At 49.7% G+C, this 13259-nt stretch overlaps 1 protein-coding gene across 2 annotated transcripts in view; it reads right to left on the bottom strand.

The window, feature by feature from the left end:
- Nucleotides 1-13259, bottom strand: part of cyfip2 (cytoplasmic FMR1 interacting protein 2) — a 67870-nt gene that overhangs the window by 3073 nt on the left and 51538 nt on the right. For both annotated transcript variants that reach the window (XM_038993541.1, XM_038993540.1), the window contains 14 exons: nucleotides 12456-12612; nucleotides 12101-12197; nucleotides 11918-11994; nucleotides 11718-11826; nucleotides 10993-11112; nucleotides 10418-10617; nucleotides 10143-10230; nucleotides 9893-10036; nucleotides 9656-9746; nucleotides 8819-8949; nucleotides 5595-5667; nucleotides 5371-5465; nucleotides 4483-4721; nucleotides 959-1106 (listed from right to left, as the gene is read on the bottom strand). In XM_038993541.1, coding sequence (XP_038849469.1) covers nucleotides 959-1106; nucleotides 4483-4721; nucleotides 5371-5465; nucleotides 5595-5667; nucleotides 8819-8949; nucleotides 9656-9746; nucleotides 9893-10036; nucleotides 10143-10230; nucleotides 10418-10617; nucleotides 10993-11112; nucleotides 11718-11826; nucleotides 11918-11994; nucleotides 12101-12197; nucleotides 12456-12612 — 1769 coding nt within the window. The remainder of the gene's footprint in view (nucleotides 1-958; nucleotides 1107-4482; nucleotides 4722-5370; nucleotides 5466-5594; nucleotides 5668-8818; nucleotides 8950-9655; nucleotides 9747-9892; nucleotides 10037-10142; nucleotides 10231-10417; nucleotides 10618-10992; nucleotides 11113-11717; nucleotides 11827-11917; nucleotides 11995-12100; nucleotides 12198-12455; nucleotides 12613-13259) is intronic.

The following is a 13259-nucleotide window of genomic DNA, read 5'->3' as shown; positions in this document are numbered from 1 at the left end:
AGAGGGAGAGGGAGGGATAGGAGAGAGGAGGGGAGAGGGAGGGATAGGAGAGAGAGAGAGAGAGGAGGATAGCGAGAGAGAGAGAGAGAGGAGGATAGCGAGAGAGAGAGAGGAGGATAGCGAGAGAGAGAGAGGAGGATAGCGAGAGAGAGAGAGAGAGAGGAGGATAGCGAGAGAGAGAGAGAGAGGGGGAGGGGATAGCGAGAGAGAGAGAGAGGGGGGGAGGGATAGCGAGAGAGAGAGGGAGGGAGGGATAGCGAGAGAGAGGGAGGGAGGGAGGGATAGCGAGAGAGGGAGGGAAGGAGGGAGAGTGAGAGAGAGGGAGGGAGGGAGGGATAGTGAGAGAGAGGGAGGGAAGGAGGGATAGTGAGAGAGAGGGAGGGAAGGAGGGATAGTGAGAGAGAGGGAGGGAAGGAGGGATAGTGAGAGAGAGGGAGGGAGGGAGGGAGGGATAGTGAGAGAGGGAGGGAGGGAAGGAGGGAGAGAGAGAGGGAGGGAGGGAGGGATAGCGAGAGAGAGAGAGAGGGAGGGAGGGATAGCGAGAGAGAGGGAGGGTTTGAATCGTATGATAGAATTAAAACCACAGACCAGGATTGTAGTAGCCAAGAACTTGCCACAAAGATGATGAGCTTCCTCTCCTCATATCAATCTTTCTCGTAAAAAAAGAAATAAAAATCACCAGCAGTTGACATATCCCTAAATCAGTGGAGGCTGCTGAGGGGAGGACAGCACAGACTCATAATAATGGCTGGAATGGAGTTAATGGAATGGCATCAAACACATGGAAACCAAGATGTATTTGATACCATTCCACTGATTCCGCTCCAGCCATTACCACGAGCCCTTCCTCCCCAATTAAGGTGACACCACCACCTGTGCCCTAAATCCCTTCTTATTTCTGTGCTAGCATGCTGGTTAAAAGTGTGTAGATGTGTGCGTAGCGTCAGTGTGTACCCACCACGTTCTTGATGATCTCATCCTTGCCGTCCTGCCTCTGCACCTTGAGCAGGTGGTAGCAGAAGTCAAACAGGTCGAAGCGGCGCTGCTGACCCAACAGCACGATGATGGAACAGCCTGCCCAGTTCAGCCCGTCACCAAAACACTGCCTGCAGAGGACACGCACAGGGACGGCTTGCTGTTACTAACTTAGTAAGTTCTTTGTATTTGTAGAAAACACTATACAAATCAAGCTTGATTGATGGGTTTATCTATTACTGTATATCTGCAGTAAAGTCTTTGGTGCCCTGAGAGGACTACAGTAACTAAATTGTTACTGTGTGTGAGTGTGTGTACACTGCCATGCCCCCTACAGTAACACACTCTGCTGTGAACTCGTGAGTGTACGCTGCCATGCCCCCTACAGTAACTCACTCTGCTGTGAACTCGTGAGTGTACACTGCCATGCCCCCTACAGTAACACACTCTGCTGTGAACTCGTGAGTGTACGCTGCCATGCCCCCTACAGTAACTCACTCTGCTGTGAACTCGTGAGTGTACACTGCCATGCCCCCTACAGTAACACACTCTGCTGTGAACTCGTGAGTGTACGCTGCCATGCCCCCTACAGTAACACACTCTGCGGTGAACTCGTGAGTGTACACTGCCATGCCCCCTACAGTAACTCACTCTGCGGTGAACTCGTGAGTGTACACTGCCATGCCCCCTACAGTAACACACTCTGCTGTGAACTCGTGAGTGTACGCTGCCATGCCCCCTACAGTAACTCACTCTGCGGTGAACTCGTGAGTGTACGCTGCCATGCCCCCTACAGTAACTCACTCTGCGGTGAACTCGTGAGTGTACGCTGCCATGCCCCCTACAGTAACTCACTCTGCTGTGAACTCGTGAGTGTACGCTGCCATGCCCCCTACAGTAACTCACTCTGCGGTGAACTCGTGAGTGTACGCTGCCATGCCCCCTACAGTAACACACTCTGCTGTGAACTCGTGAGTGTACGCTGCCATGCCCCCTACAGTAACACACTCTGCGGTGAACTCGTGAGTGTACGCTGCCATGCCCCCTACAGTAACACACTCTGCTGTGAACTCGTGAGTGTACGCTGCCATGCCCCCTACAGTAACTCACTCTGCTGTGAACTCGTGAGTGTACGCTGCCATGCCCCCTACAGTAACACACTCTGCTGTGAACTCGTGAGTGTACGCTGCCATGCCCCCTACAGTAACTCACTCTGCTGTGAACTCGTGAGTGTACGCTGCCATGCCCCCTACAGTAACTCACTCTGCTGTGAACTCGTGAGTGTACGCTGCCATGCCCCCTACAGTAACACACTCTGCTGTGAACTCGTGAGTGTACGCTGCCATGCCCCCTACAGTAACTCACTCTGCTGTGAACTCGTGAGTGTACGCTGCCATGCCCCCTACAGTAACACACTCTGCGGTGAACTCGTGAGTGTACACTGCCATGCCCCCTACAGTAACTCACTCTGCTGTGAACTCGTGAGTGTACGCTGCCATGCCCCCTACAGTAACACACTCTGCTGTGAACTCGTGAGTGTACGCTGCCATGCCCCCTACAGTAACACACTCTGCGGTGAACTCGTGAGTGTACACTGCCATGCCCCCTACAGTAACTCACTCTGCTGTGAACTCGTGAGTGTACACTGCCATGCCCCCTACAGTAACACACTCTGCTGTGAACTCGTGAGTGTACGCTGCCATGCCCCCTACAGTAACACACTCTGCGGTGAACTCGTGAGTGTACACTGCCATGCCCCCTACAGTAACACACTCTGCGGTGAACTCGTGAGTGTACACTGCCATGCCCCCTACAGTAACACACTCTGCTGTGAACTCGTGAGTGTACGCTGCCATGCCCCCTACAGTAACTCACTCTGCTGTGAACTCGTGAGTGTACGCTGCCATGCCCCCTACAGTAACTCACTCTGCTGTGAACTCGTGAGTGTACGCTGCCATGCCCCCTACAGTAACTCACTCTGCGGTGAACTCGTGAGTGTACGCTGCCATGCCCCCTACAGTAACTCACTCTGCTGTGAACTCGTGAGTGTACGCTGCCATGCCCCCTACAGTAACACACTCTGCTGTGAACTCGTGAGTGTACGCTGCCATGCCCCCTACAGTAAGACACTCTGCTGTGAACTCGTGAGTGTACGCTGCCATGCCCCCTACAGTAACTCACTCTGCTGTGAACTCGTGAGTGTACACTGCCATGCCCCCTACAGTAACTCACTCTGCGGTGAACTCGTGAGTGTACGCTGCCATGCCCCCTACAGTAACTCACTCTGCTGTGAACTCGTGAGTGTACGCTGCCATGCCCCCTACAGTAACTCACTCTGCTGTGAACTCGTGAGTGTACGCTGCCATGCCCCCTACAGTAACTCACTCTGCTGTGAACTCGTGAGTGTACGCTGCCATGCCCCCTACAGTAACTCACTCTGCTGTGAACTCGTGAGTGTACGCTGCCATGCCCCCTACAGTAACACACTCTGCGGTGAACTCGTGAGTGTACACTGCCATGCCCCCTACAGTAACTCACTCTGCTGTGAACTCGTGAGTGTACGCTGCCATGCCCCCTACAGTAACTCACTCTGCTGTGAACTCGTGAGTGTACGCTGCCATGCCCCCTACAGTAACACACTCTGCTGTGAACTCGTGAGTGTACGCTGCCATGCCCCCTACAGTAACACACTCTGCTGTGAACTCGTGAGTGTACGCTGCCATGCCCCCTACAGTAACTCACTCTGCTGTGAACTCGTGAGTGTACGCTGCCATGCCCCCTACAGTAACTCACTCTGCTGTGAACTCGTGAGTGTACGCTGCCATGCCCCCTACAGTAACTCACTCTGCTGTGAACTCGTGAGTGTACGCTGCCATGCCCCCTACAGTAACACACTCTGCTGTGAACTCGTGAGTGTACACTGCCATGCCCCCTACAGTAACTCACTCTGCTGTGAACTCGTGAGTGTACGCTGCCATGCCCCCTACAGTAACACACTCTGCTGTGAACTCGTGAGTGTACGCTGCCATGCCCCCTACAGTAACTCACTCTGCTGTGAACTCGTGAGTGTACGCTGCCATGCCCCCTACAGTAACACACTCTGCGGTGAACTCGTGAGTGTACACTGCCATGCCCCCTACAGTAACTCACTCTGCTGTGAACTCGTGAGTGTACGCTGCCATGCCCCCTACAGTAACACACTCTGCTGTGAACTCGTGAGTGTACGCTGCCATGCCCCCTACAGTAACTCACTCTGCTGTGAACTCGTGAGTGTACGCTGCCATGCCCCCTACAGTAACTCACTCTGCGGTGAACTCGTGAGTGTACGCTGCCATGCCCCCTACAGTAACTCACTCTGCTGTGAACTCGTGAGTGTACGCTGCCATGCCCCCTACAGTAACTCACTCTGCGGTGAACTCGTGAGTGTACACTGCCATGCCCCCTACAGTAACTCACTCTGCTGTGAACTCGTGAGTGTACACTGCCATGCCCCCTACAGTAACTCACTCTGCGGTGAACTCGTGAGTGCCGACGGGTATGCAGTAAACAAACTGCATGGCGCTCCAGAGGCGGTGGAACTCCATACACTCATCCACGTGCATCACGCCATTGGTGGGGGGCGGGCCTCGCCACACGGCGTCCTGCAGGAAACTACGGATCCTCGTAAGGATCACCTCGAACATGGACAGGCCACAGCAAAGACGCTCTTTGGTCAACAGATCCCCCTCACGGGCTATAGCTATTTGCTGAAAAAGAGGAGGAAAGGAAACATTAGGACAGGAAGGAAGAAGGAAAGGATACATTAGGAGAGGAAGGAGAACAGGGAGTAAGGAGGAGCAGATCAAATAGGGGAAGTAATTGTAATTGTCTTGGAACTTTGGTGCCAATATGGCTGCCCTTTCAAATTCTACATTTCAAACCAAGATTGCGGAAACTGTCTAATGGCTGTGGGTCAGGACAGAGAGCTAGGTGATGAGGTATGGATGGTGATGACAAGAAGGTAGAGTAGAGAGCCAGGTGATGAGGTATAGATGGTGATGAGAACAAGGTAGAGCAGAGAGCCAGGTGATGAAGTATGGATGGTGATGACAAGAAGGTAGAGTAGAGAGCCAGGTGATGAGGTATGGATGGTGATGAGAAGAAGGTAGAGTAGAGAGCCAGGTGATGAGGTATAGATGGTGATGACAAGAAGGTAGAGTAGAGAGCCAGGTGATGAGGTATAGATGGTGATGACAAGAAGGTAGAGTAGAGAGCCAGGTGATGAGGTATAGATGGTGATGAGAAGAAGCTAGAGTAGAGAGCCAGGTGATGAAGTATGGATGGTGATGACAAGAAGGTAGAGTAGAGAGCCAGGTGATGAGGTATGGATGGTGATGACAAGAAGGTAGAGCTCACCTGAGGGGTCCCCAGCCTCTCGATGAGGGGCACCAGATGGAGAGGAGCATACTTAGCCTCCAGCCTCTTCATCCTGACTTCCAGACGCTCCCCCTCTACACACACACACACAAACGTTACTACACCAATCACATCAGACAGATATGCATAATATTGACTGCCTTATCCCACCCATCCACCTTGTTCTCAATCAGGATCCACACGCCTGGACCTGTATCACATACCTTTGATGTAGACCCTGGGGAGGATGTTCTGGAAGGGGGCTGCATGAAGCAGGTCACACACTTCCTCCTGGGACTGTGGTTAACACACACAGACAGAGGGAGAGACAGGGAAACACCGAGAGAGAGGCAGAGAGAGGTGACATTGAACACCAGCCAACATCTCTCCTGGACACATCTACACTACATGGGGTGGTTAATGGTGATGGGAGGGAGGTGTTATACTCATTAGTAAAGAGTGGAGTCAGAGGTACATAAGCTGTGAGAATGTGTGTATAAGTGAGAAAGTAGTAGGCTAGTACAGTTATGATGAGATAATCCTAGGCATGTGTACGACTCGTGCACTAAGTACAGTACATTACACTGGTCTGATGTGTCATTGGTCTGATCTAACGTCTGGTCACCCCCACTGTCACACTACAGGCTACTGTCACTCAGGTCTGGCCAACCAATAGGAATGGCTGGAATATGGAATCAGCAAACGACAAGAGATCCAGATCAGGAAAGCTCCATTAAAACACTATGGAAGACAGAATGATCTGCATGCTGTGATCCACCAGTACAAACACCCACCCACCCACAAAACCCACCCCATGAGGCAGTCAGAGGGAGACACAGACAGACAGACCAGAGGGTATGAGGGTGTAAAGAGTGACAGTCAGGCGTTGACAGAGAAGTCAGTGTTGACAGAGAGTATGGACACAGAAGTGAAGTTGAGCACATAAACTCAGCAAAAAAAGAAACGTCCCTTTTTCAGTACCCTGTCTTTCAAAGATAATTCGTAAAAATCAAAATATCTTCACAGATCTTCATTGTAAAGTGTTTAAACACTGTTTCCCATGCTTGTTCAATGAACCATAAACAATTAATGAACATGCACCTGTGGAACGGTCGTTAAGACACTAACAGCTTACAGACGGTTGGCAATTAAGGTCACACTTATGAAAACTTAGTACACTAAAGAGATCTTTCTACTGACTCTGAAAAACACCAAAAGAAAGATGCCCAGGGTCCATGCTCATCTGCGTGAACGTGCCTTAGTCATGCTGCAAGGAGGCATGAGGACTGCAGATATGGCCAGGGCAATAAATTGCAATGCCCGTACTGTGAGACGCCGATGACAGCGCTACAAGGAGACAGGACGGACAGCTGATCGTCCTCGCAGTGGCAGACCACGTGTAACAACACCTGTACAGGATCGGTACATCACACCTGTGGGACTGGTACAGGATGGCAACAACAACTGCCCGAGTTACACCAGGAACGCACAATCCCTCCATCAGTGATCAGACTGGACGCAATAGGCTAAGAGAGGCTGGACTGAGGGCTTCTAGGCCTGTTGTAAGGCAGGTCCTCACCAGACATCACCGGCAACAACGTCGCCTATGGGCACAAACCCACCGTCGCTGGATCAGACAGGACTGGCAAAAAGTGCTCTTCACTGACGAGTCGCGGTTCTGTCTCACCAGGGGTGATGGTCGGATTCGCGTTTATCGTCGAAGGAATGAGCGTTACACCGAGGCCTGTACTCTGGAGCGGGATCGATTTGGAGGTGGAGGGTCCGTCATGGTCTGGGGCAGTGTGTCACAGCATCATCAGACTGAGCTTGTTGTCAATGCAGGCAATCTCAATGCTGTGCGTTACAGGGAAGACATCCTCCTCCCTCATGTGGTACCCTTCCTGCAGGCTAATCGTGACATGACCCTCCAGCATGACAATGCCACCAGCCATACTGTTCGTTCTGTGCGTGATTTCCTGCAAGACAGGAATGTCAGTGTTCTGCCATGACCAGCGAAGAGCCTGGATCTCAATCCCATTGAGCACGTCTGGGACCTGTTGGATCGGAGAGTGAGGGCTAGGGCCATTCCCCCCAGAAATGTCCGGGAACTTGCAGGTGCCTTGGTGGAAGAGTGGGGTAACATCTCACAGCAAGAACTGGCAAATCTGGTGCAGTCCATGAGGAGGAGATGCACTGCAATACTTAATGCAGCTGGTGGCCACACCAGATACTGACTTACTTTTGATTTTGACCCCTCCTTTGTTCAGGGAAACATTATTCCATTTCTGTTAGTCACATGTCTGTGGAACTTGTTCAGTTTATGTCTCAGTTGTTGAATCTTGTTATGTTCATACAAATATTTACACATGTTAAGTTTGCTGAAAATAAACGCAGTTGACAGTGAAAGGACGTTTCTTTTTTCTTTCTTTTTTTTGCTGAGTTTACTTTAGACAGCCACCCAGAAACACACAGGTCACCTCTATCATGGAAGCCAAGGACATGGAGAGATACTTTAAGATAATCACTTTTTATTATCAATTTATTTCCAAACATAGAATAATGATTGCAATCTTGGATTGTTCTTTATTTCTTACAATAATTTAAAAATCTCAATCCTTGGCTTTCATGGTCCTCCGGAGGTAAAACTTTGTGTGCCAAAGTAAGATGGTGAATATAAAAAAAGAGAAACACGGCAGCCCAAACCAACAGAGAGAGAGATGGAGATCAGTCAAGGTGTGTGTTTTTTTACCAAAGACAAGACCTAGATTCTTACCACCTGTGGTAGTTTGCCAGCGTGTAATAAAGAATAGAGTTGCAATTCAGATACAGTCAATATCAACATTTCTGGAGGGTGAAACTTTATTAAGACGGAGATGGAAACAGATATATTAAACCAGACAGGAGGAGGAGAAATAGCCTGACGTGTATCAGTCCCTCTTTCTGAGTATGCTAAGGTGACCCTGAGAGAGAGAGAGAATAAGAGAAAGCAGGAATGGGAGGAACAGAGGAGAGGAAAAGAGAGGGGAGAGGAGAGAGGTGATGGATAGTATGAGAGGGGAAGAGGAGGGAGAGGAGAGAGGTGATGGAGAGTATGAGAGAGGGAGAGGAGGGAGGTGATGGAGAGTATGAGAGAGGGAGAGGAGGGAGGTGATGGAGAGTATGAGAGAGGGAGAGGAGGGAGGTGATGGAGAGTATGAGAGAGGGAGAATAGGGAGATGAGGGAGGTGACGGAGAGGGAGAGTATGAGATATGGAAAGAAGGGAAAGGAGAGGAGAGAGGTGATGATGAGGGAGAGGGGAGAGGTGATGGAGAGTATGAGAGGGGAAGAATAAAGGAGAAAGAGAAAGGGATACAGGTGAAGCAGAAAAAGGTGGGGAAAGGAGGGAAGGACAAAACAGAGGAGAGGAAGGGATAGAAGTGAAAAAGGAGAAGAGAAGGAGGGACTCACCAGAGCTTGTTCGATGAGCAGACAGAAGAGGATGGCATTCCCCACCTCTCTGAGACTCTGGAAGACATCTGTCTTCAGCTCTGCGTACTCTATAATGTCCTTCAGCTGGTGGTGGAAGAACTCCAGGATACCTGGCAAGGAAGGACAATCAAATGTATTTTATAAAGCCCTTTTTACATCAGCAGATGTCACAAAGTGCTTTACAGATACCCAGCCTAAAACCCCAAAGAGCAAGCAATGCAGACGTAGAAGCACAGTGGCTAGGAAAAACTCCCTAGAAAGGCAGGAACCTGGGAAGAAACCTAGAGAGGAACCAGGCTCTGAGGGGTGGCCAGTCCTCTTCTGTCTGTGCTGGGTGGAGATTATAAAAGTACATGTAGCCATTAAGGCCTGAACACAGCTAAAAGTTACATCTTCAAAGTGAAAATAGTTAAATGTTAAAACAACAGATCCGATCACATGGAGTTAAATACTATAAAAGGGACTGTCCTTGACTGATAAACACACATCAGTAGCTTGATGGAACATCCAGGTATGGTAGGATTATGAACTGCATCATGTGGACTATGACGATGTATATTCCGTCACTGTGCTCTCTATGACCGAGATCAGGCATACAGGAAGTCCATTAAAGTCCCGTACGGCCTGTTACGGTACAGAACACCCCTAATCTACCTAGCCTATAATCCCTGGTCATAGAGAGACATGCTAAACCAGCATATCTCATTTGATCAAACGGGTTTCAAACCTGGGTTGTCTGTATGAGTCATGGCTGTGTTAGCCCTCTGAGATAAAGCCTAGACATTCACTACATCTGCCTACTGTACACCAACCGACCTGGGGATCCGTACTCGTGGCGCGGCAGGCGACAGATCTTGGGCATTACCTCGATCAGAGTCTTCACATACTGCAGGATAGTGCCCTGCAACTAGAGAGGAAAGAGAAGAGGAAGATGAAGAGGGAGAAGGAGGGTAAAAAGATGAGGAGATTAGTTGGATATACTGTTTTTAACAGAGCGCTGGTATGTAGGAGTACATTCAGACAATAGTAAAAGAGACAAATAGCCCATAATACCAGGCTCTTGACTATCTTGAGCAGTTCCTCCATCACCACGGCGATGCCCTGGTAACCAAGGAGACGGCAGATGGTTTTGAAGTGGGGCGGGCCTACGAAGTTCCTGTAGGAGCTATAGATGTGGGAGTAGGCAATGTTCAGAGGCTGGGGGAGGGATAAAACAAATATCAGAAGCATGCTCTCAAAATAGGTACAAATGTTTCTCATTTCTTGAGTTGTATTCAAATAGGAGACCATATACAGTACATACCTTAGACCCATACAGGTAGTACGGCTGCACGTTGGCCGGCTTGTCTCGCTGAGGCTCCTGGGTAAAGGGGATGGCAGTCCGCACGAAGCTGAGGACACAAAGAATGAACGAGCTAGAGGTAAGGGGTCATGAGCAGGAGTCCACTTAGGTAATGACTAAATGGAATATAGATAACCAACTGCTGAACCTGAGCGATGAATTGGTAGACCTGCAAAGAACTGTAAGCTAGGGAACATGTCCAAGACTATCAATAATGACCCCCCCCCCCCACTGACCGGTTGGTGGAGCCGTTGTAACAGTAGTTGGGGAGGAAGTCAAAGTTGAGTTCCCAGAAGACATGGAGCGTGATGCGTCCGTAGGGGGCAGACACATTGTGGTTGGCCTCACGGAACATGGCGTCGAAGCTGTCCAGGGTCATGTGCTTCGAAAGCAGACGATGAGTCAGTCTGTTGATGTCCATCAGCCACTCCAACTCCTGATGGGTGGAGTGGTGTGTGAGAGAGAGGGAGAAAGAGAGAGAGGGGTGAGGTAGTAAGTGATTGAGTGATGGGAGAGAAAAATCAACATCATAAACAACATCAACTGCTGATGGGTGGAATGGTGAGAGAGATAATAAAAGCTGGTAATATCATGTGGCCAGTGGGGCCCGAGAGGACAGGAAAGGGCCCATGAGAATGAGCCTAGTGTGTGATATGTTACCAAGGACTGACAGTATGCTATCTGAGAGAGTACATTTGACCCAGGACTGGGAGTGTGAAGGAGGGTTGTGTGTGTGTGTGTGTGTGTGTGTGTATGTGTGTGTGTTCGAGGGTTGAGACTACAGTATACAGTATGCCCCTGGTATTCTCACCACTATGGAGGTGAGGTCTTCACTCTCAAAGCGGCTGATGGCCTGGTCCAGAGACTTGTACATGGCTGCTGAGATCCTCTGGGTGATCAGACGGTTCAGATCGATGGAGCGACCCAGAAGCTGGAGAGAGAGAGGACAGGATGAGAGAGAGGGAGGGAGGGAAGGGGGAAGAGAGCGAGAGAGGGGGGAGAGGGTGAGAGAGAAAGAGTGAGGAGAGGAGAGCGGTAGAGAGAGAGGACGAGAGAGAGGAAGGGAGAGGGAGGGGGAAGAGAGTAGGAAAGAAGAGAGAGGAGAGAAGGAGAGAGAGGTGTACCGCAATGACAGGTATCACAGGGCGGTGTATGACAGGGCGGTGTATGACAGGGCGGTGTATGACAGGGCGGTGTATGACAGGGCTAGGGTGACCACGTTTAAAATACCCAAATTCGGGACAGCGGGATGATTTTTCGGGACAGTGTAGCCAACACATTAATAATCCCCCCCCCCCCACACACACAAAATAAATCTCCCTCCCGCTGCACCGAGCTAGCTAGCAAGCTAATTGAACCACAAATAATAAGCATAGAGAGCCTCACAAGTTTTACGAAATGACCTTATATCTGTCAGTCTAAATCGGCTATTTCCTTCCTTTGTAGCTCTCCATTAGATGCACGCTTTTTGTAAGTAACAAAGAGCCAAAATGCGGGACTGTGGGCGTATTCCAGGGCGATGTAAGACAGACTTACCTGTACGTGTCTCTGTTTGAGCAGGGTCTCATAACGGTTGGAGGGGGGATAGGGGATGATCACACCATAGTTTTTACACTCTGCCCTGAAACGCTTGTCCAGGAGGACACTGTGGAGCAAAACACACAACAACATTCTTCACTGCTTGATTTAAACCCCCCCCCATCATCAACATGATTCAGTTTCCAGCCGTCTCTCACCTTCCAGACATGGCTTTGTAATAGGCAAATATCTGGTCAGCCAGCTTGTAGACAAACTGATCGAAGCACAGGTTCACCTGTAGGAAAAACAGCATCCCTAACTCACTACTCTTGTGGGGATTGGTGATAAATTACTTGTCATTATTTGATTTCTGCGGCCATCTTTGTTTCGTGCTAGTTTACCTCAGCCTCTATCTCATCGTAGAGGAACTGTTTCTTGAACTTGGTCAGAGCGTAGTAGCCACTATCATTGTAGAGGTCCAGAGGGTACAACACATACCTGGGAGAAACAGGCAGGGTGGCATCAGCAGGCACAAACACATACAGACTCAGTATGGACACAATGACAACAGAGAGACAACAAACACCATCTTTCCGTCGCTTTCCATCACCTGCACACACACACACACACACACACACACACACACACACACACACACACACACACACACACACACACACACACACACACACACACACACACACACACACACACACACACACACACACACACAGAGTGGTCTAAACAGTGTCTTACTCCATCATGGATGGCTCCTTGGTCTCCAGTATGTGGTCTGTGAGGATCCAGGGCATGGACATCTCGATGGGGAACTGGATCCTGCGACCCATGGTCAACTCCAGGAAGAACTCTCTGAACCACAGCTGAGACAGGTCACAGCAGTGCTGCAGCGCCTCTGGAGGATGGGAAGGGAATAACATGACATTATTAGAGGAAGCACTTTCTGAACCACATCTGAGACAGGAAACAAGTGTCCCTTTTCACTCGGGGTCCCCCTTCCAGCATTGGGGAAAATCCCCCCCAATTAGATTTCAGCGTGGGTGTGGACATCGACCTTATGTAGTAACAGCAGTGCTGCAGCACCTCTACAGGACAGGAGGTGAATAACATGATATTATTACAGGAGGGGAGGTGAATAACATGATATTATTACAAGAGGGGAGGTGAATAACATGATATTATTACAGGAGGGGGAAGGTGAATAACATGATATTATTACAGGAGGGGAGGTGAATAACATGATATTATTACAGGAGGGGAGGTGAATAACATGATATTATTACAGGAGGGGAGGTGAATAACATGATATTATTACTGGAGGGGAGGTGAATAACATGATATTCTTACAGGAGGGGAGGTGAATAACATGATATTATTACAGGAGGGGGGTGAATAACATGATATTATTACAGGAGGGGAGGTGAATAACATGATATTATTACTGGAGGGGAGGTGAATAACATGATATTCTTACAGGAGGGGAGGTGAATAACATGATATTATTACAGGAGGGGGGTGAATAACATGATATTATTACAGGAG

Source organism: Salvelinus namaycush, chromosome 5 (assembly GCF_016432855.1).
Source record: "Salvelinus namaycush isolate Seneca chromosome 5, SaNama_1.0, whole genome shotgun sequence".
NCBI lineage: Eukaryota > Metazoa > Chordata > Actinopteri > Salmoniformes > Salmonidae > Salvelinus > Salvelinus namaycush.
Note: the sequence above shows the minus strand (reverse complement) of the source record. Positions and strands in the feature narration are given on the sequence as shown.